The 24,214-nt window shown below is 44.1% G+C and overlaps 2 protein-coding genes, 1 non-coding gene and 1 pseudogene across 3 annotated transcripts in view; 2 read left to right on the top strand and 2 right to left on the bottom strand.

Moving 5' to 3' along the window:
• Positions 1 to 670: 670 nt before the first annotated feature.
• On the bottom strand, positions 671 to 2,809 carry LSM5 (LSM5 homolog, U6 small nuclear RNA and mRNA degradation associated). Its single transcript, XM_040964710.1, has 5 exons — positions 2,703 to 2,809; positions 2,205 to 2,300; positions 1,890 to 1,917; positions 1,386 to 1,458; positions 671 to 949 (listed from the first exon to the last, which is right to left on the bottom strand). The coding sequence occupies exons 1-5, from the start codon at positions 2,746 to 2,748 to the stop codon at positions 917 to 919; spliced, it is 276 nt and encodes a 91-aa protein (XP_040820644.1). The 5' UTR covers positions 2,749 to 2,809; the 3' UTR covers positions 671 to 916.
• Positions 2,810 to 3,821: 1,012 nt separating this feature from the next.
• Positions 3,822 to 24,214, top strand: part of AVL9 (AVL9 cell migration associated) — a 38,093-nt gene continuing 17,700 nt past the window's right edge. The window contains exons 1-8 of the mRNA XM_040965146.1: positions 3,822 to 4,076; positions 15,530 to 15,650; positions 16,475 to 16,560; positions 18,231 to 18,302; positions 20,328 to 20,417; positions 21,172 to 21,238; positions 22,347 to 22,387; positions 23,428 to 23,466. Of these exons, the coding sequence (XP_040821080.1) occupies positions 3,984 to 4,076; positions 15,530 to 15,650; positions 16,475 to 16,560; positions 18,231 to 18,302; positions 20,328 to 20,417; positions 21,172 to 21,238; positions 22,347 to 22,387; positions 23,428 to 23,466 (609 nt within the window). The 5' untranslated portion in view covers positions 3,822 to 3,983. The remainder of the gene's footprint in view (positions 4,077 to 15,529; positions 15,651 to 16,474; positions 16,561 to 18,230; positions 18,303 to 20,327; positions 20,418 to 21,171; positions 21,239 to 22,346; positions 22,388 to 23,427; positions 23,467 to 24,214) is intronic.
• Positions 10,196 to 10,336, top strand: LOC121145943. The gene has a single exon (XR_005882105.1). It is a non-coding gene; the product is annotated as a U4 spliceosomal RNA (small nuclear RNA).
• LOC121145928 lies at positions 19,720 to 20,081 on the bottom strand (annotated as a pseudogene).

The raw sequence follows: 24,214 nt of genomic DNA, 5'->3' as shown, positions 1-24,214 counted from the left end.
CCATTCCAGCTCTTAGGTAGTGCTACAGCCCAGCCCTGGTCTGCATGTGGTTCAGTGGGTGCTGAGACCTAGCCCATCCCACACCTACTTTTGGCTTCTGTGAGGCACCAACAGGTACTGGAGCCTAGCGCAATCTGGCACACCCCCCCAGATCCAGTCCACATTTGCACCGAGAAATGCTGCAGCCATATCCAGCCCAAATTGCCACCCCCTCCTCTGGCTCTTGCACTCACCAGTGGGAACCACAGCCTGGCAGAGTTCCCTTAACTCTTGGATCAAGCCCGCTCCCAGCCACATTTCTGTCTTGTGCCAGTGGTTGCTCCAACCCAGCCTGGCATGGCTCGTCCCCCATCTTGGCCCTTGTCATCAGATGCTGCAGCCTGGCCTGACCTGGCCTTAATCCCAACTCTCACTGACGAGTACTGAAGCCTGGCCCTACCAGGCCTGCATCCCATCCTGGCCCCCACCCATTTACTATCTGTGCGTGTGTGTTTATAATAGGAGCTAACGAAGAAAACCACAGCTCATCATTTCACTTGGAGTAATTCCTGCTTTAAAACCAAGTGGTCATGTAAATGAGAAGGCAGACATATTAACTGATAGATAAGGAAGTGGCAAGACAATTATCTTGGTTATCTTCATATTGCAATATAACAAATAAAGTTAACGATTCACCAAAAAACACCTTTATTTTTTTAGTCTTCAAAAAAAATAACCTTTTTCCAAAATAATCATGATTAACTTACAAAAAATGGACACACAATATATCTTAAAAGCATTTCCCTTTAACGGGAAACTCAGCTTTCCAGGATAGAAACATTAAAAAGTTAAAAAACAAAACAAAACAAATGCAATAACAGTTGTGTTGTTGCCATCCTACGACAGCACAGGAGCCAGTGGAAAGCAAGGCAGGCGCTCACACTTCAGGCCCTTCTCCTCCGGGCACCAGCTGCGCAGGGAAGAAAAAGACTGATCAATAAAAACAACACTGCACCTACAGACCTGCCAACTGCTCCTCAGCGAGCAAGGCCACCGTGCCTCTCCCCGTCTGTCCCCAGTCACCAGGGCCACTGTGCCTCTCCCCCTCCGTCCCCACTCATCAGGGCCACCGTGCCTCTCCCCGTCTGTCCCCAATCATCAGGGCCACCATGCCTCTCCCACTCTGTCCCCAGTCATCAAGATGAGCTGCTGGTACCCAACAACACTCAGTGTCTCAACAACAGTGCCTAAGAGTATGCTTTGGGGCCCTGCCCTCAGGGCATCTCCCCATCCTAGGAGCCACTGGAGGTCAGTCACAGCTCCCCCAGCTGGCTCTGTAATTCCTGCCCCTCGATCATGACACATCAGCATCTAAATAAAACAGCTTTAAGTGGGGGGCATCTTACCATTGTTATATTATTTCCATTTAGCAAAATTTGATCTAATTTAGTGATCCTTCTTCCTTCTGGTGTGATTTCACTACAGATTAAAAACAGAACAAAAGCATTAACAGTGGCATCCAGGGCGGGGTGTGGGGAGCATTTGGGGGCTCCCTTTCCGCTCTTAAAAAAACTCATTTCTGCTTAGAAATTGAACCTCAGCAATTGTACAGGTAAGCTTCAGAGATAAAAGTTTCCCATGGGCAAATTCTTTACCACAAGAATTTGTGGGTAACAGAGGGGCCTGGCGGCTTTAAGACCTAAGCCGGTGTGTAACCAATGCCAAGTGTGAAAGCAGACGTGGTCACACCAACAGTCCTCACTGGCACGGTATATGATACAGGTCAGTGCCAACATGGGCACACCCTTGAAATGATGTCTTAAAATCCCCAGTTTTTACCCACACCGATTTCCTTAAACAGAGACACTCCCCCCACTGGTGTTGTGTTCTTTCTTTTTACCACGACTCACAATTCAGTGACATCTTCTAATACCATATCTGAGAGAGGCAGCGTTAAGGATATACAAATCCCAGCAGGTGCAAAACGGACTCTGGATGCAATCTTGAACCCAAAGTGGCTCAAACGCAGCAGGCCGGCTGTTGGCACCTCTGCAAATACTACTGCCAGCGCTCTGGAAATGAGCTGGTGTTTATCACAAACCCTCAGCAACACGCTGGCCAACTAGGATGCTAGGCTGGGAGACGGGTAAGGGGAAGGCAAAACAAAACAACAAAACAAAGCAAAACGAAACACAACCACAGCGGCCAAGTTTGGAAAAGGATACTGACAAAGTCATCAAAACCCAGGAGCGTGCCGACAATTTCTTTATCGCTCTTCATCACGATGTGGATTCTGGAGCCTATGCATTTATCCACCAGCTCTGTGTCAAGGGGAGCGGAGTGGGATTACACACATACACACATAGGGGCACCTGCTGCTCGCCTACTGGGAGCAGAACACGCACGAGATGCTAATCGAAGCAGACTGCCGGACAAGCCGGACACTGCTCGTTCAGTGAAGGGAAGGCGGAGGGAATGGCAAACGGGACGCGCGGCCTTCTCGCCCAGCCCGACACCCCACAGGGCGGACCTCCCTAACAACGCCGGCTTCCGAGCGCCCTTTCCCGCCTTCGACTCGGCTCCGGGCGTCCCGGCACTCTCCCGTCCACGCGCGGCGGCAGGGACGCGGAAGCCCAGCCGAGCCGAGCCGCGAGGCGCTCCCCCACCATGCCCCGCGGCCGGCGCCCCCCGAGTGCAGCCTCCCGCCCCCGGCCCCCCGTTACCCAGCGGCAGCAGCTGCGACGGGTTGGTCGTAGCGTTAGCCGCCATGGCGACGCCGGAAGGGGGCCTGCGTCCGGTGGCGACCGACGGCGACTTTAAACGAGCGCGCCTGCGCCTTGCGGCGCTACCCAACCCGGCAGACCCGACCAATCGCAAGCCGAGCAGGGTTCCAGGCCGGTGTTCGCTCGACGCCGCCTTCCAAACATCAATCTTACCAAAAGAACAATTCTACTGAATCATAGAAGCTACGCTTGACTTAGAAAGTCTACTGTTATTTTCAGTTATGCTTAGGACAGAATGGAAGTTACATCTCAAGACCAGAAATGAAAAATAAATGTTAAGATTACCTAAACTAAGGGATGTTCAACTAGTTAAGGGAATTTCATAGTCAGTTATGGTAATAATATCAAGTTCTAGTTGAAGCTCTATCCTTCAATTTGTTACAAAACTGCACTGGATAAAACTTGCTTAATTTGCTAGTATTCCCTTTAAAATGATATGAGATTTACTGCATCGAGTTAAAACATGTAGTGCAATCAGTAAAGTGATATCTAAACCCTTCTGATAACAGAGCTCATATATTTTGCAGAATATTAGACAGAATGTAAACAATTTTAAAAAGTGCAGCGCTAAAATAACTTTACAATGTTTCCATGTAAGCTTTCTTTATTGTCAACAATATCCTGCTTCAGGTCTTAACTTGCACCCAACTGCTGTACATATTCAAATGAAAAGAAAGAACAATTGAAACACAATAAAGCTCAGGTAAGCAATCCAAGATTGAATAACAAATTAAGAAGCTGCTGTGTGTTATTAGATACGTGAGTCAAGGCAGAGACTCTAGGCCAGAGACGCTAAGGCGAGGAAGGGAATGGAGAATGAACCAGAGAGTCATTTAAAAGAAAGAAGTGAAAGGAACGAAATTTAAGAGAAGTCAAAGACCTTAGCCATCCAACTCAAAGAGAGCAGGTGCAAGGGAAACCTCGCAAGCCCCGCCCCGTCCTGTAGCCCCCTTCCCATTGGTCCTGGTCTCCGTCAGCCCCGCCCACGTAGGCAGACCCCGCCCTCCACGCCGCTGGCGGCTACGAGTCAGGTGACAGCCCGGAAGCTACGGAAGCGGATGGAGGAAGTGCGGCCGCAGGCCCCGGGTGCGCGGCCCTCAGGAGGCGCCCTCGCTGACACCTGCCGCCCTCCGCGCTGCGTCCTCCGGGGGCCGCGAGGTCCGTCGGCCCGCAGCCTTCAGCGGTGAGGGCCGTCGCGGTGAGGGCCCGCGGTGGCTCCCCATGGAGACGGCCGGGAGGGGCAGCGATGGCAGCCCCCGGGGGCCCGTCCTGCACATCGTGGTGGTGGGCTTTCACCACAAGAAGGGCTGCCAGGTGAGGAAGGGGCCCGTCCCCCGCGGCGCTACCTGCCCTCCTCCTCCCCACAAGCCCTTCTTTTCTTTCTTCTGCCCCTGGACACTGAGACGGGCAGCGGAGGGGGGAGGGGGGCGTGAGAGCGAGGGACGCCAAGACGGGCCTTTCTTTCCCCCCAACTCGTCCCTTGCAAATGGAAATCTTGAGAAAGAGTGCCTGCACCCTGTTGTCACTTTATAGCGAGTGTCGTGAGCGTCCGCTGCGGCAGGTGGAGTGCACCTCCGGGGAGGTGGACTTGCGTTGTGGATGGGCTGGAGGGCTGAGCGCCCGTCCTGGGATGGCTGGCGTGGACCCGTCCCCCTTGGGCCTTGGGGTGTGCTGTAGGATCAAGGCCGGAGCTGGCGCTTGTGGGGCGATGGACCTCCCCCCCAGCAGTTGCGATAATGGCAAGTGTATTTACCAAGCACAATGTGCAAATAGAAAGGTGTTGTTCGGCCTAACTTTGCAAACCCTTGAATCCAGGGTCTGAAATGGAACATTCGTTGCGCAGGACTTGCAGGCAAAGCAACAAGACAGAAACGGGACTTCTGTCACAGGCGAGTTAACACCGGAAGGCAATGATGTCATGATCTGCTAATGAACAGTAAATTTAAAAATTTTTTAAAGAATTCAAAAATATTGATTTCCACCATTGGTAATAATACTTTTCAACTTGCCCTTCACACTCACACACACACAGAAATACTAATATTTTAGAAAGGATATTGGCAGGAGTTAAGTTCATTAAAGTGAACTTTAGCAAAAGTGGTGAAGGGAGTGGACAGAGGGCTGCGTCGTGTGTTTTAAAGACTGCTTCACTTTAAAACTTTATATTCCTCGTTCATTGCATAACGATGATGTAAAAAGATGCCAAGGAGGAAGTAGTGTTGCTCAGTGTGCTTTGAAAGGAATTCTATCCCAGAACAGTAAATCCAAGTCTTTATTTTTTTAATGAAGATTGAAGATTTATTTGTTTTGGAAGAGAGAGAGAGAGCTTCTGTCTGCTGTTTCACTCCCCAGATGCTGACAACAATGCCAGTAGCTTCATCCGGGTCTCCCTTGTGGTTGACAGGGACCAAATGCTTGGGCCATCTTGCGCTGCTTTTCTCAGGAAGGACACTGACTGGCACCCATATGGGATGCTGGCATCATGGGCAGTGGCGTTACGTGCTGTGTTGCAGTGCCAGGCGTGATCGTGGACAGAGAGTGATTTCAGATTGTCCATAATATGCAAAGGTGGTGTCCATCAGCAGCAGATATTTCAGTATGTGAACGTATGTTAAAACTCCAAATGCTTCAATGTAGTAATTGCCATGCAATTTTTTGTACATGTCCAGGGAGTAATTGACACTTTTGAGGAGGTGGAATGACCTTGCCAAGGTCATGCTGCCAAGCAGACCTGGAGAAAGACCTAGAATTGCATCCTGTACTATAGGTATTCATTCTGCTCTGGCCTTTCGGCAGTTTTTCAGGGCAAAAATGTGGTATATGGTGCTTTGGATAAGAAAAGAGAAATCTAGATGGATAGTGACAGAATCAAATCTCTTAATTTTTGCTGTCACCCGAAGTCAAGGTTGCTGTTTTGTTGGTGAAACTAGTTTCCATAAATTGTACTAAAGGAAGGAAAAAAAAAGAAAAGATATGTCAGACAAAAATGTAAAGCTGCCTAGAAACGTGATGCAAGAGGCACATTGGGCGGAAGCAGCCCTGTGAGTGTGTGGCCTCTGCCTTGGTCTCGGTGTGCGCCCTGAGGTAACGCAACTGGTTTTCTGAAATGGAGACCAGCTGGGACTCGGGAGGACTGGGACTTGTCATCACAGCCCCGTGACCAAGTCCAGGTTGCATAACTATGCTTGACCGTCTCCTTTCCTTCTCCCACGTTCTTTTTTTTTTTTTTTAAAGATTTAATTATTTTTATTACAAAGTCAGATATATAGAGAGGAGGAGAGATAGAAATATCTTCTGTCCTATGATTCACTCCCCAAGTGAGCGCAACGGCCGGTGCTATGCTGATCCGGAGCCAGAAACCAGGAGCCTCCTCCAGGTCTCCCACACGGGTGCAGGATCCCAAAGCATTGAGCTGTCCTCGACTGCTTTCCCGGGCCACAAGCAGGGAGCTGGATGGGAAGCAGAGCAGCCAGTCCCATATGGGATCCCAGCGCATGCAAGGAGGAGAACTTTAGATGCTAGGCTACTGTGCTAGGCCCAATAAACAATTTTTAGATTTGTTGTGTTCTGTTGCTTTTTCAAGAGCTAAAATTTTGTGATTTTAATGGAATTACTAGGTTTTGTCTGGAAAACTATAACTCACTAGTAATTCTGTTAGTTTCTTGTTTTTCCTTAATGGTGTTAGCTTTTTTCCAAAAACCCAAGACGCCAAACAGAGCGAGCGAGCCACGCCAGAGGTCCTTATTTCCGCAGAGGAAGTAGCTGTGGGGCAGGGAGAAAGCAGGAGTGGAGATAGATGGAAGAGTGGAGTGGAGGACAAGGAGAAGAGGAGAGAAGAGGGGAATGTGCTGGGGGGAATGGGGAGTGCCTGATCAGGGAATTAGACACCAGGGATACATGCCTCAGGGCATTGTTTGAACCCGCCGTCTCTAAGCTTACTTGGGCAAGTGAGCCTTCAGGGGGAAGACCTAGGAGAGTTAAGGTGGTACTAGGTAAGCAGGCAATCAAGTGGGCCCTGTGTCCAGGCTGGTGGGGTCAGTCTCAGGGTCTCTGTTTTGAGTCATTTCTTACAAATGGAGTTTGGAGGGCCCAGTGCAGTAGCCTGGTGGCTAAAGTCCTCTCCTTGCACATGCCGGATCCCATATGGGTGCCGGTTCATATTCCTGGGTGCCCCGCTTCCCATCCAGCTCCCTGCTTGTGGCCTGGGAAAGCAGTCGAGGACGGCCCAAAGCCTTGAAAGAGACCTGGAAGAGGCTCCTGGCTTCAGATTGGCTGCACTTGTATTTTTAAAAGATTTATTTATTTCACTTGAATATTGGAGTTCAGAAAAAGAGAGAGAGGGAGAGACAGAAGAAAGAGATGAAGATCTTTCATTTGCTGGTTCGCTCCCGAAGTAACCACAACAGTCAGGTCTGGGCTGGCCTGAAGGTGCCAGGGACTTCCTCCAGGTCTCGCTCATGGATGAAGGGGCCCAAGGCCTTGAGCCATCCCTTGTTCCTTTCCCAGGTTATTAGCAGGAGCCTGATCAGAAATGGAGCAGCTGGGATGCAGACTGGCACCCACGTGGGCTGCCTGCACTGCAGGCAGAGGATTAGCAATCTATGCCTTCACACCAGCCCCTGCACTTGCATTTGTTCACTCACCATGCTCATTGTTCCCAGCTATGCTGTGTTTATACTGAGAAATGGCTACTGGGTTTGTTGGGGTTTTTTGTTTGTTTTGTCTTTTTTTTTTTTTTAAGATTGATTTGATTTGATTTGATTTGATTTGACAGACAGTGTGACAGAGATCTTTCATCTGCTGGGCCACTCTCCAGATGGCCACAACTTTTAGGTCTGGATCGGGCTAAAGTCAGAAGCCAGGAACCCCATCCTGATCTCCCACATTGGCAGTAGGGGTCCAGATACTTGGGCCATCTTTTGTTGCCTTCCCAGGGACATCAGGAGGGAGCTGGATCAGAGGCAGCTGGGACTCAAACCTACACTCTGAAACTGGATGCTTGCTGGATGTAGCACTGAAGGTGCTGGCTTAATGTGCTGTGTCACAATTCTGCACCCCATTATTAGGGGCTAATAATAACCCTGCAGCCTTCACTGGTGAAATTAGGAATTCATTAGGCTCTGTGGAGAATGGTACACTCCTACAAATTAGAGTTAGTTTTGCTTCATGTAAGCTCAGTGTTAAAAATAAATTGGTGGAGAGTGTTTGGCTTAGCAGGTAGATCACCGCCTGAGATGCCCACATCCCACGGGGGAGTGCTTGGCTCCAGTCCAGCTGCTCTGCCTGTGACGCAGCTTCCTGCTAACGCACCTGCTGGCAGGCCGCAGGTGATGGCCGTGGTCCTGGGGGCCCTGCCAGAATGTGGGAGACCAGGGAAGAGGTCTGGGTTCACAACCTCAGGCTGGCCCAGCCTTTGTTATTGCTGCCTATGTGGGAAGTGAACCAGCAAGTGGAAGACTGTGTATGTGTGACTTTGTATTAAACATAGATGAAAATAAACATTTAAGCAATTTAAAAATCAAATCTTTCTGCTGTGCAACAAGTCACAAAATTCCACAACATCCAGTATTTTCAGAAAAGCTTTTTCAGAAGTTATATTTTATTCATACAATTTCCTTTCTTTAAATTGTTAATTCTGTGTGCAGATCTGGGACTGAGGAATAATTGTCCACTAGTGTTCTTTAAGTTTTGGGCCTTACTGCTGGTTCATATCCTGGCTGCTCCACTTCCCTTCCAGCTTCCTGCTTGTGGGCTGGGAAAGCAGCCAAGGTTGGGCCAGATCCTTGGGACCCTGCACCTGCGTGGGAGAGCCAGAGGAGGCTCCGGGCTCTTTTCTTCGGATCAGCTCAGCTCCTGCCATTGCGGCTGCTTGGAGAGTAAGCTAGTGGATAGAAGATCTTCCTCTCTGTAAATCTGACTTGCCAATAAAAATAAATATTAAAAAATTGTGGGACTTACAACTCTATTTTAAATGGAAGAAATCACTTAAATAGTAGCTGCGATTTTTGTTGTTGTTAATAATGATTTGTTCTATTTATTTGGAAGGCAGAGTGACAGCAAGTGAGAGGCAGAGGTTTTCTATTTGCTGGTTCACTCTCTAAATGACCACACCAGCCAGAGCTAGAGCAGACTGAAGCCAGGAGCCAGGAGCTCCATCCAGTTCTCTCACTAGTGGCAAGGACCCAAACACTGGCCCATCTTCTGCCATTTTCGCAGGTACAATATCAAGAAGCTGGATCAGGAGTGGAACAGCCATTGCCAGCATGGGCCTCAACAGGCTAATTCTCCTCCTTCAAGTGCCAGAGTCCCACATGGGCAGTGGTCCGTGTTCCACTGCTGCACTCGCAACCTACCTCCCTGTGTATGGAAAGCAGGGGAGGATGGCTCAAGTCCCTGGGACCCTGCACCTCTGTGGCTCCTGGGTTGGGATTGGCTGGCCCCAGTGGGTACAGCCGTTTGAAGAGTGGGCCAGGGCTGGATGCTTTTCTCTCTGTCTCTCCTTCTGCATGTAAATCGGCCTCTCAAATAAAAACAAATAAATTTTTGAAAGAAAAAGAAAGGAAATGGAACAGCCAGAACTCAGCCTGCCTTCTGATATGGGATGCCAGGTTTCCAGACAGCAGCGTTACTGGCTGTGCTGCCCAAGTGTGGTCATCTTTAATGCTCTGTCTTCACAAAGTGTTCTAAATAAGGTTGGTATCTTCAGAGACATGAAAGTCAATTTAATATAGAAACCCAGATCGCATTTAAATGTGATAACTAAGGTACTGAGAACAAAAATTTTATGAAGTGGTTTTCTTCACATTTACTCAACAAATTATAGCGAAGATTGTAAACCCCATAAAGTGTTCCCTAACATGAGCCCTTTAAAGAAAGTCATTGATCAGGGCTTTTCCTAGTGATTCATGCGTAGAGGGGCACCTCATGTGAGGGCTTGGAGAAGGACTTGTTGAGCCAGGCTTGCCAGATGGGCTGCTGGGCAGGGCAGAGGCAGGGGACAGAGAGCAGGTTGGCTTCCTCACAATTTTTGCTCTTTGGGCTAAAAATAGAAGGATTTACTTATCAGGCTAGCTCAGGCACACTAATCCCCTTTCGACTGGTTGCTGCAAAGTGTGTGCGTGTGTGTGTGTGAGAGACAGAGAGAGAAAAAGAGAGAAACCGGCTCCAGAGACCGAGAGAGGGAGAGACTGGCTCCAGAGAGCTTTTGGATCACTCATCTAGCACGAGTGACTACAGTCTGGTTTGGTTTGATCTCTTGGACCTATTCCACTGCCTTCTATACATTTTATTTATTTAACAGTTGCAGCAGTTTATTAACTCTCTTTTATTAATGAGGAAATTGAGAGATGTGACTTCTTCAATGTCTCTCAGGTTGGAACTGAAATTCCACGTTTACCTCCATTTCAAAGGTTTATTCATTTAAATACTTGGTCAGCTTTGCGCAGTGGCAGTATGGTAACCAATGAGGTTTATCTGAGGTGCGATTATTGTTAATTGAAAACTTTTCCCAATACCCCACTGTGACAGCTTGAAATATAGTTGGCATTGTGAACGGTTTAGCTCTCTGCATGTGGCTTGGGAAAGCAGCAAAGGATGACCTGAGTCCTTGGGCCTCTGCCCCCATGTGGGAGACCCTGAGGAGTCTCCTGTTTCAGCTTTGGCCCTTGTGGCTGTTAGAAATTTCTCTCTGCCTCTCCTTGTGTCTCTGTAAATTTGCCTTTCAAATAGAAATAAATCTTTAAACCGCCAAAGTACTCAGAGTTCACAGTAGAATGCTATGTTCTTTGGTTTTGTGGGGTTTCTTTGTTGTTTTCTCAGTCTTTTTTTTCTGAGGATGTGGTCAACAGAATCTGACTCAAGGACACCAGTTTGATTTTTGGCCTGTGCAAAGAGTCATTTGATTATTTTTGCTAATCTGGGAAGACAGTCGTGTGTCTCCCTTTCTCAATAGTTCATTCAGAATTAGAAAAAGTGCCTTTTGTTGATTCCACCTTAGAGTAGGCAGCCAGGATCCTCTTCTCCATTTACAATCATGCCAACTTATAAAGTATTACTGTAACCCAGATCTGAAGATTTGATCACATGAATGTAGGTTACATATAGATAGATATTTGTAATTTGTACAGTTGAAGAATACTGTGGGGACGTATTTGCTAGATCTGTCGTGTATTGAAAATGTGAATGCCCTACTGACACCATCTTTGATACCCCTCCCTGGAAGTCAAGGGGTGAGGGGTAAAAGTTTTATTTTGTAATCAAGGTTTGGTCTTTGTGGGTAACCATCCCTAATCCTGAAACTCTCTGAAGTTCCCACCAAGATTCACGTAATCTTTGTAAGCTTTGGTGTGAGACTTACAGTGACAGGTACGCTTATCACTTAGAAAGTTCTAGAAGACGTTAGGCACTTTTGGACGTTGGAAACAAAGCGCAGATTGTTATTATGTTTAGCTTAAACCGCTTGAATACTATTGAACACTGTAGTAATGTAATAAAAACCGTTTACTAATTTTAAAAAGCTATGGTCAGGAAGTAATAGAGAGTTGATTAAACAAATAATACCATATAGCGCTTAAAATTGATATTTGTTATATATAAAAGATGACCACAAGCACTTCCTAATTTGTGAAAAAAATTCTGACAGAATTAAGGGGAGATGTACTTGCGTGTCTTCTGAAGATTTAGCTGGCAAGTTTGTCAATAGCCAGAAGTTTAATTAATTAATAAATATAGCATGTTCAACATATTTTCCATGGGGACCTGTAAAGCAGCTTGTGTAACTGCTTTGGAAGGCAGCTATGCTTACCACTATACCACCAACACCTACTGTGTAACTATTTTGAACTTAAAGCCATTGCAAGTATTTTTTGGCAGCGAATCTACCAGGAGGAGAAAGGAATTCTGGAGAGCTGCCAGCACACTGCAGAGAGTTTACAATTTATGAATGAGTTGTGTTCTGAAAGATAGCTATGAAATTCTAAACACATTTCAATCAGCTAGAACAGCTTTAATTTACCCATGAAATGTATGCAAAATCTCCACTTATTTTGTATGTGTAACAATTTATGATTTACTAGGCTCGGCGCGATGGTGCACTGGTTAAGGTCCTCACCCTGCACACCTGGGATCCCATATGGGCACCGGTTCTAATCCTGGCAGCCCCACTTCCCATCCAGCTCCCTGTCTGTGGCCCAGGAAAGCAGTCAAAGACGGCCCAAAGCTTTGGGACCATGCTCCCGCGTGGGAGACCTAGAAGAGGCTCCTGGCTTCAGATTGGCTCAGCTCCAGCCGTTGCGCCCGCCTGGGGAGTAAATCATCGGACGGAAGATCTTCCTCTCTGTCTCTCCTCTCTGTATATCCGCCTTTCCAATAAAAATAAAAAATAAATCTTTAAAAAAAAATTTATGATTTACTGTATCTTGACTTCCAGCTAACTAAAATTACTGCAAAACTGATTGCCTTCTTGCAGAAGAGGTAGACCTGTGTGTGTGTGTGTGTGTGTGTGTGTGTGTGTGTGTATTAAAATGGCTGTGATGGCTGGAGCTGAGTTGATCCAAAGCCAGGAGCTCTCCCGGGTCTCCTATGGGGGTACAGGGTCCCAAGAGTTTGAGCCATCTGCTGCTTTCCCAGACAATAATTAGGGAGCTGGATCAAAGTGGAACAGTCTGGACACAAATGGTGCCCACATGGGATGCTAGCACAAGAGAGAGAGGTTTAGGCTACTATACCATGATGCTGGCCCGTAACTTGTGTTTTCTCAAGCACATTTTAAAGATTCACTTACAAAAAGTCTGTTTTGCTCAAATGGAATCTAAATAAGATCTATACTGTATTTATTGATATCCTACTTGCTTTGTAAGTTGTAAACTGAAAAGTATATATTTTCTATTGCTGTTGTAGCAGATTATCCTGATCGGTGACTTAAACTAACACACATTTATTAGCATTCCAAAGTGTACAGTTTGGAAATCAATTTTATTGACCTAGAAATCAAGGTGTTTACCGGATTCCATTTCTTCTGGAATGGGGAGCGTGGATGTTCTGGTCTTCTCCAGCATCTAGAGGTCACCTGTATGCATGGTTTCATGTTTCCATCTTTGAAGACAATAGCACATGATCTTCATCTGTCTCTCTGCTTGTCTCTTATGAAGACCCTTTCAACTTACTTTGGACCCACCGGGATCATCTGGAGCTAAGATCCTTTTGTCATGCTGCAAAGTGCCTTTTGCACCTGTGTGTGCATTAGTAACCTTTTCATCACCAGAGCAAATACCTGAGACGAGCTCCTGGGGAAGGAAGGAGGTTTGTTTTGGCTCATGGTTTTGAAGTATTTAGCTTTCCAGTATTTATGGAACAGTGCATTAAACATTTGTGGACATTCCTTTGTGAATACGTAAGAGTATCTATGAGATAAATTTGTAGAACTGAACGCTGAGCCAAAGGTATTAAAATATAAACGTTGGCAGTTCTACTTTTAAAGCATTACTTGAGCAAATAACGCCGCATGAAGCAGGTGGTTCCGAGCCAGAAGTAGCTGGAACTGCACTGAATGAGTAGGGGTAGGAAAGGAGCAAAAAGTCATCTGAGGCTTTAGAACTTGACGGGAGTAACTTGGTGGTACTGCGAAACAATCTCATGCTTAGTTGGCACCCCGTGATGGACTGAACTTGAACTCCGTTTTCTTTTCAACCTTATGTTAGGTGTCTGTTTGCTTAAGTGGAGACACTTGCTTACAGGGTGGCGCCAGGTTAGCAGCAGATGAATATGTTGTTGTCCTTCTAATGCTGACAAATTTCCTCTAACTTGTACCAGTTTTCAGTGACATAGTCATGCTTGTTTTCTCACACTGATGTCCAAACATTAATGATCTTTTTAATGTTACTCTGCAGATAAGTGAAAATTCACTAGTTCAAATTACATCATCACAATTAAAAATAAAGTTGAGCGATGTTTGTTCAAGAGCAATGTATTTCATGATATATTCATAAGAATTTGGGTCCATGAAGTTGTACATTTATTTAAAAACCATTTCTTTGCCAAGTATATTTTATTTTATTTTTAAGATTTTGTTGTGGAAAGGCAGTTAGGAGAGATAGAGAGAACCTTCCATCTGCTGTTTCATTCGCCAAATGGCCTCAACAGCTAAAGTTAGTCTGGTCTGAACCCAAGATCCAGAAGCTTCTTCAGGTGTCTCATGTGGATGCAGTCTCCAGCACTTGGGCTGTCCTCTGCTGCTTTCCCAGCCCATCAGCAGAGAGCTGGATCGGAAGGATCAGAAGTAGAACAGCTAGGACTTGAACCAGCACCCACATTTGATGCCAGTGCTGCAGACGGAGGATTAGTTTATTATACCACTGCGCCAGCCCCTCCTAGGTGCATTTTAAATACATATTTATACATTAAATCTGATAGTTTCTAGGGCCTGGCACAGTAGCCTAGTGGTTGAAGTCCTTGCCCTGCAGGCACCTGGATTCTATATGGTTCTAAACCCGGAAGTCCCGCTTCCCATCCAGCTTCATGCTTGTGACCTGGGAAAGCAATCGAGGATGACCCAAAGCCTTGGGATCTTGCGCCTGGGTGGGAGACGTGGAAGAGGCTACTGGCTCCTGGATTTGGATCTGCTCAGCTCTGGCCATTGTGGCCACTTGGGGAGTGAATCAACAGTTGGAAGATCTTCCTGTCAGTCTCTCCTCCTCTCTGTATATCTGACTTTGCAATAAAAATAAATCTTTTTAAAAAAAATCTTACAGTTTCTAACAGTAGTGATAATTATTGTGAGCATTTAGAGTAAGTATTATATATTGGGGTCTTGATGTTGTATAACACATGATGATGTGTTTTCCTGTTTGTTTTTTACTGTTAAATTGAGAAATCTAAGTTGGGATTTTTTTAAAAAATCATTTAATTTATTCATTTGAAAGACAGAAAGGGAAGAAACGAAAGGAGAGATCTTCTGTTCCCTGGTTCCCTCAAATGGTTGCAACAGCTGGGGCTATGCCAGGCTGAAGTTAGGGGCAGGAACTTTGGTGCAGGGACCCAACCCCTTTGGCTGTCTTCTGTGCTTTCCCAGGCTGTTAGTAGGGAGCTGGATCAGTAGAGGAATGGCCAGGACTCCAACCAGCATTCATATGGGATGCCCACACTACAGGTGGCTATAGTGCCAGCCGGAGACCTTTTTTTTGATAATTATCAAAAGAGCTGCATAACATCAGCTTAGAAAATGTGTGTATATTACTGCATTGCCACGTAGTGCTTCCCTCACACTGTTTGGCAAAGCACAGTATAATAGCTGCATGATAAACATACAGAGAAGATAGCGAGAAGTTTGATTGGGGACTATACTTCATACATTCCTTTCTTGGGGGTTCTTTAAAACTTGTCATTGGCAAGGCCTTTTACAGTTAGCTCCCTTGTGAGTCAAGCAGCAGCCCAGCCAGGCTCTCCTGCTGGCTTTACTTGTTCAGTTGGGTGCTGTTCTCCTCAGGGCCCTGTTGGTCCAGTTACTGTTTGATGACAGTTCTCAAATCTCACTCTCCAGTCCAGTTATCACCACTGCTCCCCTGTGCCTCTGCTCCTGTACTTTGACATCTGAAAGCCATTGATGGCAGAGGGGGAAAGGCTTACAGGGCTTCCTCCTATTGCTACTTCTTCCATGCCTGAGGCCTATTGACAGTGTCAGGTGTTATCAACGGGTGTGAGTTATCCACACTTGTGTCGGTTCAGCTCACTCTGATCAGCCACCTTTTCGCTAACTTTGCTTACCCTTTTAGGTTGAATTCTCCTATCCTCCCTTGATTCCGGGAGATGGACATGACAGCCACATTTTACCAGAAGAATGGAAATATTTGCCCTTCCTTGCCTTACCAGATGGTGCACACAACTACCAGGAAGGTATGTGATGGAAGCATTAGTAGAAGTCCTTTGGGCAGTTGTGCTGTGCTGGAGATGACTAGTCCTGCACTGGAGGCCCTCAGTGGCCGGTGACGTCCACCGTCCTGCTGGAGCTGTGGTTGAGTGAGTGATGAGCCAGAGCGGAGAGGCTGACGCTGGGAGCACTTCCTGCACTTAGACTCCAGACTCCTCTCAGAGGGACACCAAGGGGCTCAGCTTGCTAGGCACCTAGCCACAGACTTACTGGGTTAGAACTCAGGAAAGCGCTGAAATGTTGGTTTCCTGCCCCTGGAGCTGTTACTGTCACAGTGCTGCACTGTCAAGCCCCCTTGTTGCATGCAGGACTTGTTTGTACCCCCTAGGAACGAGTGCTAATTAAACCAGCTAATTAACCACACTCTCCATGACTACATGGTATTGAAGCTCCACCAAATTAAACCTGGTTTGATTACCTGTATTATATATAAAATTCAGTTTAAGAGGCATAGAAAAACAGAGAGATCCCATCTCCAGTTCACACCCCAAATGCCCCCACAGCCAGCCTTTACCCACTGCACCACAAGGCCAGCCCCGGTGTTGTTGGTTTTTATAACTACTTTCTTTTCATCTGGAGCAGTTCCTTATACAGTATTTTCTGTAATGGTATCTCAGTTTGACCTGTTATAATTCAACCTCCGGGCTTTTTGTGGTGAATATATGTTGGAAATAAGTATGACATGAATTCCGGTTACCATTTTTTTATTAATGACTGCATTGTGATGACTTCAAATGTCATTATTGATGAAAGTGTTTCATCTTGGTGTTTGTATTTTTCTATGCCTTAGATACTGTGTTTTTTCACTTACCACCCAGAAATGGAAATGGAGCCACGGTATATGGTATTTCTTGCTATCGACAAATTGAAGCCAAGGTATGATAGATAAGTAATGGTAAACAAAAAGCGGGAAAGTCTCCAAAAGTTTTTCTTAGATTTTGGTCTCTTATAGAAATACATAATCTTTATCTTTCATGTGGTACCTGTACTGCTGTCTTAGATTTTTATATGCAACTTTTGGTTATTTTTCTGGTAGTACCAATTAATACACACCAAAATTTTAAGTTTATGTTGGTGGCTTTAATCATGTTTGCATCATAATATTTGGTGTGTTGGTTTTAGAAAGTAAATCCTAAATTACCCATTTTTATTCGAAATACTATATTTCAATGTTGGCACCATCTCTGTTCTTTTAAATTAATTACCTGAGAGCCTGGCATGAAGGCTCAGTGCTAAAGCCTTGCTGTGCCAGCTCCGGGATCACATAGCGGCGCCAGTTCATGTCTTGGCTGCTCCATTGCTCTTCCAGCTCCCTGCTGGTGGTCTGAGAAATGAGTACAGCATGGCCCACCCAGTACCTTGGGACTCTACATCTGTGTGGGAGACCTGGAATAAGGTCCTGGCTTCGGACTGGCAAAGCTGCAGCTGTTCTAACCCTTGGGACATGAACCAGCAGATGGGAGATATTTTTCTTTCACGTTCTCTCTGTCAGTCAGCCTTTCCAATAAAAAAAGAAAAATTAGTCTGTTGCTTATACATGTTTGGAAATTCCACTTTTTTGTGAGAACAGCATTTGTATAGGCAGTAGGGACTGAGCTTACTGCTGGGGAGGTTTCCCTCACTGCTCCTTCTTTCCCCGTTTTTCTCCCTTTATCTGCCTTTAGATAAACAAAATGTTGTTTATATTTAAAAGTATATATATATTTAAATTTCATAGTTTTTTTTGAATTTCCTATTTCTAGTGTTTGGTACATAATTTACAAAAATGGAGTGTCATTATGTATTTTGTTTGCTTAATCAGTGTTATTGAGAAAGTAGAATTAACTTACAGTGATTTTCAGACACTTAGAAGATACTCTAAGACTTCAGTTGATTTTAAACTAGCTGCCACCTCATGCCTGACATATTATTATACTAGCTCTGAGAAGTAAATTAAACTAGACCAGGATGAGTGACCCCACTTTCTAGTTTGCTTATATGTAGCACTGTTTTTGTTTATGAGTAAAAAAATCTCTCTCTCTAAAAATTTTTATTTATTTGGGCCTGGCACCATAGCCTAGTGGCTAAAGACCTCGCTTTGCATGCACCAGGAACCAGGATCCCTCTGGGCACTGGCTCATATCCTGGCTGCTCCCTGCTTGAGACCTGGGAAAGTAGTCGAGTACTAAGGATGGCCCAAAGCCTTGGGACCCTATACCTGCATGGAAGATCTCAAAGAAGCTCCTGGTTCCTGCCTTCAGATTGGTCCAGCTCCAGCTGTTGCGGCCACTTGGCAAATGGAGGATCTTTCTCTCTGTCTCTCCTTTCTCTGCCTTTCCAATAAAAAGAAATAAACACATCATCTCACCCAAACCAAATTCTTTAATAGAAACATAGCACCTAGACTGACCCTTATTATTTCAACACATGTTTCTGAGATGCTCAAAAAGTACATTTTTGAATTAGCTAAATATGAGAAACTCCTGTTTAATTGCTACTTTTGTGTTGAAGAAATAGTTTTTAAATTATTGCTGTGAAATATTTCTAATAATGATTTTTTGTAATAGGCATTGAAAGTAAGACAAGCAGATGTTACCAGAGAGACTGTTCAGAAAAGTGTCTGTGTCCTAAGCAAGCTGGTAAGTAAACTAGTAATTTGTTTGTGTGAATGTTAAGCTTTCATCTCAGATTTTAATCTCAGAGTAAGACATTATTAAAATACAAATTTGTGAATGAAAGCAATAATATGTTAAAATTAGGAGCTAACTATCTATGCTCTTGCATCTTTTTCTTTACTTTTCAGTAGCTGTTCTCTCATTTGCACCTGTTTTCCATACTAGGTAAGGGGGCCAGCATTACGGAGTCACAGCTGAGCCACCCCCTAAGATGCGCACATCCCATATGGGTCCCCTCTGCTCCGCTTTTAACCCAGCTCCCTGCCAATGTATCTCGGAAAGCAGTGGAAGGGGGCACCTGTGCTTGTGTAGGAGACCCAGAAGTTCTTGGCTTCTGGCTTCAGCATGGCCCAGGCCTGGCTGTTGTGGCCATTTAGGGAGTAAACCAGTGGATGGAAGACCTTCCTTTCTGTCTTTTCCTCTCTATAAATCTGCCTTTCAAATAAATTACACACACACACACACACACACACACACACACACAAATATAACCCAGGTAAGAGGAAGGAGATCTGATAATACTGTAGGCATTAGTAAGTTTTTGTAAAGACTTATTAATTTATTTGAAAGAAAGAGAGAAAGAAAAAGAATAAGAAATCTTCCGTCCACTGGTTTACTCTTCAAATGTCCACAACAGCCAGGGCCACAACCAGAGCTGCTTCTGGGTCTCTCGTGAGAGTACAGGGACCCAAGCACCTGGGCCATCTTTCGCTGCTTTTCCTTGGCTGTTAACAGGGAGCTGGATCAGAAGTGGAGCAGATGGGATTCAAACCTTTTCCCATTTGGGATCCTGGTGTCACGATGCCTTCACCCAATACACTGCAGTGCTGGCCCCCTCAGTTAAGATTTTGACGAGCAGAAATGTTTTTAAAGATTTATTTCAGAAGCAGAGTTAGAGAGAGGAAAAAAGGAGAGTCTTCCATCTGATACTTGCTCCTTGAATGGTCGCAGTGGCCGAGACTGGGCAGGCCAAAACCTGGAGCCTAACACTCCATGTGTGGCTTCCACATGGGTAGCCAGTGTCCGAATAGTTGCCGTACCCAGAAGCCAGATCAGAAGTGGAACAGCTGAAGTTCAAACTGCATCATGTGGAATGATGGCATCATAGGCAGTGGCTTAACCCCCCACAGCACTGTACAGTTTCTGGAAGAGTGTACTGTTTGTGTGTGTATACCCACATGCAGACGAGCAAGCAGATGTAGAGCAGTGCAGTGCCTGGAGTTTTGGAGCTAGACCGGCCCAGCAAGTATATTCCCATACTGTTTTTGTTTTATCTTGCCATTATACACAAAAATATTTTATTTTTGGAAAATGACCTCTAATTTATGCCAAGTTTTATTTTCAAAAAGAAAATCACAGAATACCACAATCTAATTCAGTCTTAAAGGCTGACATGCTAAGCAAGAAATGTCCTTATTCTCTGAACGAGTTCCTTCTGTGCACTGTCAGGTGCCAGGGCTGTGCCTTTTGGAGTAATTTCAGCCACCAAGTCATCAACAGCAGCGTGTTTGAGTCCTTTTTCTTTGATTACCTCTTTATAGTGAGCCGTCAGTTGATCCTTTGCCACCACATCCAGTTCATTTAGCTCGCAGCAGCTCTTTGAGATGTTCTTGTTCTCCAGTTTCTATCAACTTTTGGTTAATCGCTGCTCTCATCTGTGCATCTTTGTTCATCTTGCTAACCACCCTCGTGGAGTGCCCAGACTTAGACCCTCAGTAGCTCGGGCACCTAAGCAAACAGAGAGCTAGAACTCGCATTTCCCGGTCCCATCCTGCTAACTGCTGGATAGTCAGTGCTTAAGCCGCCTCACGCCTGCAACCAGAGAGAACTGTGGCACTGAAGTTTGTTGCTTTTTTTGTCCCTGTTCAAATTTAAAGCTTTGGGAGGATTGTGTGTGTGCGCATGTACTTACATGTTTATATAACAATACACACTCATACACATACTGTTGTCAGCCTAATGATCATTTATCTTTTTTTTTTCTTTAAGCCTCTCTATGGCTTACTTCAAGCAAAGCTTCAGCTTATTACACATGCGTATTTTGAAGAGAAGGATTTTTCCCAGATTTCCATTCTAAAGGTAACTACCCTTTACAGTGTGTTTGGGTAAAGACTTTTAAAGTCCTAAATCAAGTAAATCTTATCTATAATACGTGGGATATAATCATTTATTAGCTTAAGAAAAGCGTTCTTTGAGAAGGTATTTGCATTGAGACATTGAAAGAATATGTAGTAAATTTAGCCAAACCTGTATTTTTTATGAAGCAGTAGTTGCAAATAACAAACATAAATGTTTCTCTTAATGGACAATAGTCCTTTTACATTGCTTCTGTAAATTTGCTTATCTTATTAATAAACGTCATGATATATTTATATACCAGGCTCTGGTTCTTACCTTGCAATGATATAAGCCAGAAAAAGACATGGTTATTTTGTTGAAATGGATAGTGTGTTTTTCTCAAGCCTGCCCTCAATGCTTGGACATGTGTCTCCTGCAGCCTGGGAAGGTTAAGACAGCTAGGTATTCAGCCAGAAAACAAAATAACCCTAAGGGCTTTTGTCCTTATAATTTATATCACCACGCAGATGATTCAGACTCTGAAATGTGAAGAAAACGAATACTCTGAGTAGCTTTGCACGCTTTCTGCCCAGATCTCTTCTGATATTGCTCATTTGTGGAAGAGAAGGAGTGAGTGCTGGAAATGGACAAGATTTCGGCAATGTGTTATTTCCAAGTTGAATGCCAGTGTTGAGGAAGCAGCATTTTTCTGATATTTCTAATTCACTGTCTAAAATGATAGTACAATATTGTAAATGCATCCTGTGTTTTATAGGAGCTCTATGAGCATATGAATAGTTCCCTGGGAGGAACTTCATTAGAAGGATCCCAAGTGTATCTTGGTAAGAGACTTTTTTACAATTAGAACAGATAACCTCTTTTCTTGTTTGGCAGATTGAGTTGCATGTAAAACTTCATGATCAGAATTAACCCTCCGTATGGGACCTGAGGCCTTCAGTGTTTGCTGTTGTATCTTCCTGAAATATTTTCTTCACCAGGATTCACACTGAGAAGGCTTATCATAACATGCTCATAGCTGGGTTTACCACTGTAATTATACAAGGTGGATTTCTGTTTTTCAAAATAATAATGATTGGTTGGCTTTTTTCCCTTATATTTAGGCTGGCCAGTTCAGTTCTCTGTCTTATCAGAGAAGGAGAGTAGGAGAGAGAGTGTTTCTCAGTTTTTCCTTATTCTAACATTCTACAAGTTGGAGATTTGGTTTCATTTATACTGTCTCCTTTCTTTTTATGATTAATTTTATTGATTTGAAAGGCAGAGTTACAGAGAGGGAGAAGCCAAGGATGTATCTTTCCCTTCTCCCCTACTGTTATGTTGGAGGCACATGAGAAAGAAGGCTGAGATTCACAAACACTAACATAAAGTTCAATGACCAAAAACTATTTAAATGATTGATTGTCACTGTAGTATGAACTTGATAATTTCTAAACTTGTGTAGTTTAGCGTTACAGACTAGAGGGAAGTATTAAGCCAACACTGTCTAAAACAATAGCCGATGGCCACATGTAGCATCTACATTTAGATGTTAAGTGAACACAGATTAAGTAAAATGTAAATATTTCTCTATTGTATTTACCATATTTCAGGTATTCAGTAAGTCATATTTGGCTACTGTGTTGGATAGGACATGTTTAGAACACTGTCATCCTTGTAGGAAATTATATCAGAAAGTGATATTTCTAAGCATATATGTGTTTAACAAACTATTATGTAAATATTATGACACTTCAGAAAAAAATATGAAAAAGCAAAATCAACTGATCAGCATTTTTCATGAGCCTGTTGAAGACCTCTTCTATTTTAGTATTTGCACAGTATTTTCATAGTCTTACTTTCATTTTTATATATCTCTTTCCTTTGAAAGGAAAGTAAACTTTGAACAAAACAGTAGTTTGTGCTCACAGATTAGCATTTCTGTTAACATTGTAGGTCTGTCTCCTCGAGATCTTGTCCTTCATTTTCGACACAAGGTATGACAACTTACTTAACTTGAGAATGTTCTAAAATGGGAAACGTTTTGCGTCCATTTAGCTGAGTGACTCATTGTGCTACATCAAGTGGCATGACCCATGTTTTCTTCTTCTAAGACAATACTTGGTCTCCTAACTATACAAAGGTGAGATATTGGTGGCTTGTTGCAGAAATATGTTCAAGCGTATGGATATGTCTTTTTACTTGTCTGCAGTGCAGATTTTTTGTGTCTGTCTTCTTTGGGATTTTGGCTATTGTGAAATTAGAACACAAAGAAACATTTTGATCTGGTATAATTTTTGTTTATTTTCCTCTTATTTGAAAGGCAGAAAGAGGGAGATGATCCATCCATTGATTGACTCCCCAAATGTACACCACAGCCAAAGTTGGGTCACACTCTAGCCAGGATGACCAGAACTCCTTCCAGGTCTCTCACAGGAGTGGCAGGAACCTAACTGCTCCCCCATCATCTGCCCCCCATGATGTACCTTAACAGGAAGCTGGATTAGAATAAGAGGAGTTAAGATTCGAATCAAGCACTGTGATGTGGCATGTGCTTATTTCAAGTAACAGCTCACTCACTGGACCAAACCCCCTCCACTTATAGAATATTAACACATGTCCTGGTGGAATGGAAGTAAAACACCTACATTGATGTAAAGCATACACTTGACGAGGACATACACACATTGATCATTCCTTGAACACTTTTATTGAGGACCTGCAATATGATAGTTCTAGACATCTAAAAATCAATGAACACTTACTGCATTTTTTAAAAGCTTGTAAACCTTTTAAACAGAAATGACACCAACCCTCTCAAAAAGAAAGATCTTTTCACTTAGAGATATAAATGATACTCATGTTTTTATAGCACATAGATAGTTAATTTCAGAGTGTAATTTTGTAACTTTTCATGTGTTTTTGTAACACTACCATTTACTATTGATAAATGATATGTGGTTATGTTTGAGGAGAGGAAAGGTAAATGAATAATAGGGTTGATTTGCTAACGGTAATACAGGATTTCTTTTTTCAGGTCTTGATCCTGTTTAAATTAATTCTTCTTGAAAAAAAGGTGAGATTTATAGAGATGAAAGGAAGGATGAGCTGTTTAACTTCTGTGTTGAACTTAATTAATGGTAAAGTATTAAAGACTTGCCTATCAGATTGTGGCGAGCTGAAGCACATTTTCTGTTTCATTACCCTGGAAGTATAAATGTGTAGTCTTTCTGGAGGCAATTTGACATTCATTGATGTTTTGGATGGTTTTCGCCATAGGTAAAACCCAATTTGAAGCTCACATTCAAGAAGTTTATCATTCACAGAATGATATATAGTATGTTTCAAATTTCTCCAGATATCATAATGTCGTCTTTCTTTTTTTAAAGATTTTTTTTAATCTATTCGAGAGAGTTACAGAGACAGAAGGAAAGAGAGAAAATCTTCCATCCACTGGTTCGCTCCCCCAGCAGCTGCAAGGGCCAGGCCGGGGCAGGCTGAAGCCAGGAACCAGGAACCTCTAGCTCTCCCACATGAGTGCAGGGCCCAAGGACTTAAGCCATCCTCTGCTGCTTTCCAGGGCTGTAAGCAGGAAACTGGATCATAGGGGGAACAGAGGGAACACAAACTGACACCTATATGGGATATTGGCACCACACGGGAAGCTTAGCCTTCTATGCCATGGCAGGCAATCTGCAGGAGGCTGATCGTGAGGAGATATTGTCCAGCGGCCTTCCACAAGTAGTTTTACCATCCATTGTTCCTTTTTACCTAAATAATGGTTGGATGCTAAATGTAATTTTCTGTCATTGCTTTAGCGTTCC

Source organism: Ochotona curzoniae, unplaced genomic scaffold (genome assembly GCF_017591425.1).
Source record: "Ochotona curzoniae isolate NIBS_2020 unplaced genomic scaffold, NIBS_Ocur_1.0 scaffold_3835, whole genome shotgun sequence".
Taxonomy (NCBI): Eukaryota; Metazoa; Chordata; class Mammalia; order Lagomorpha; family Ochotonidae; genus Ochotona; species Ochotona curzoniae.
Note: the sequence above shows the minus strand (reverse complement) of the source record. Positions and strands in the feature narration are given on the sequence as shown.

Excerpts from the sequence above, each read along its gene's own strand:
- LSM5 (XM_040964710.1), bottom strand. The coding sequence starts at position 2,748 with ATGGCGGCTAACGCTACGACCAACCCGTCGCAGCTGCTGCCGCTGG. Across the intron at positions 1,459-1,889 it reads TTAGAAGATGTCACTGAATT|TGAAATCACACCAGAAGGAA; the intron begins GTGAGTCGTGGT and ends TTTAATCTGTAG. Across the intron at positions 950-1,385 it reads ATGGAAATAATATAACAATG|CTGGTGCCCGGAGGAGAAGG; the intron begins GTAAGATGCCCC and ends TTCCCTGCGCAG.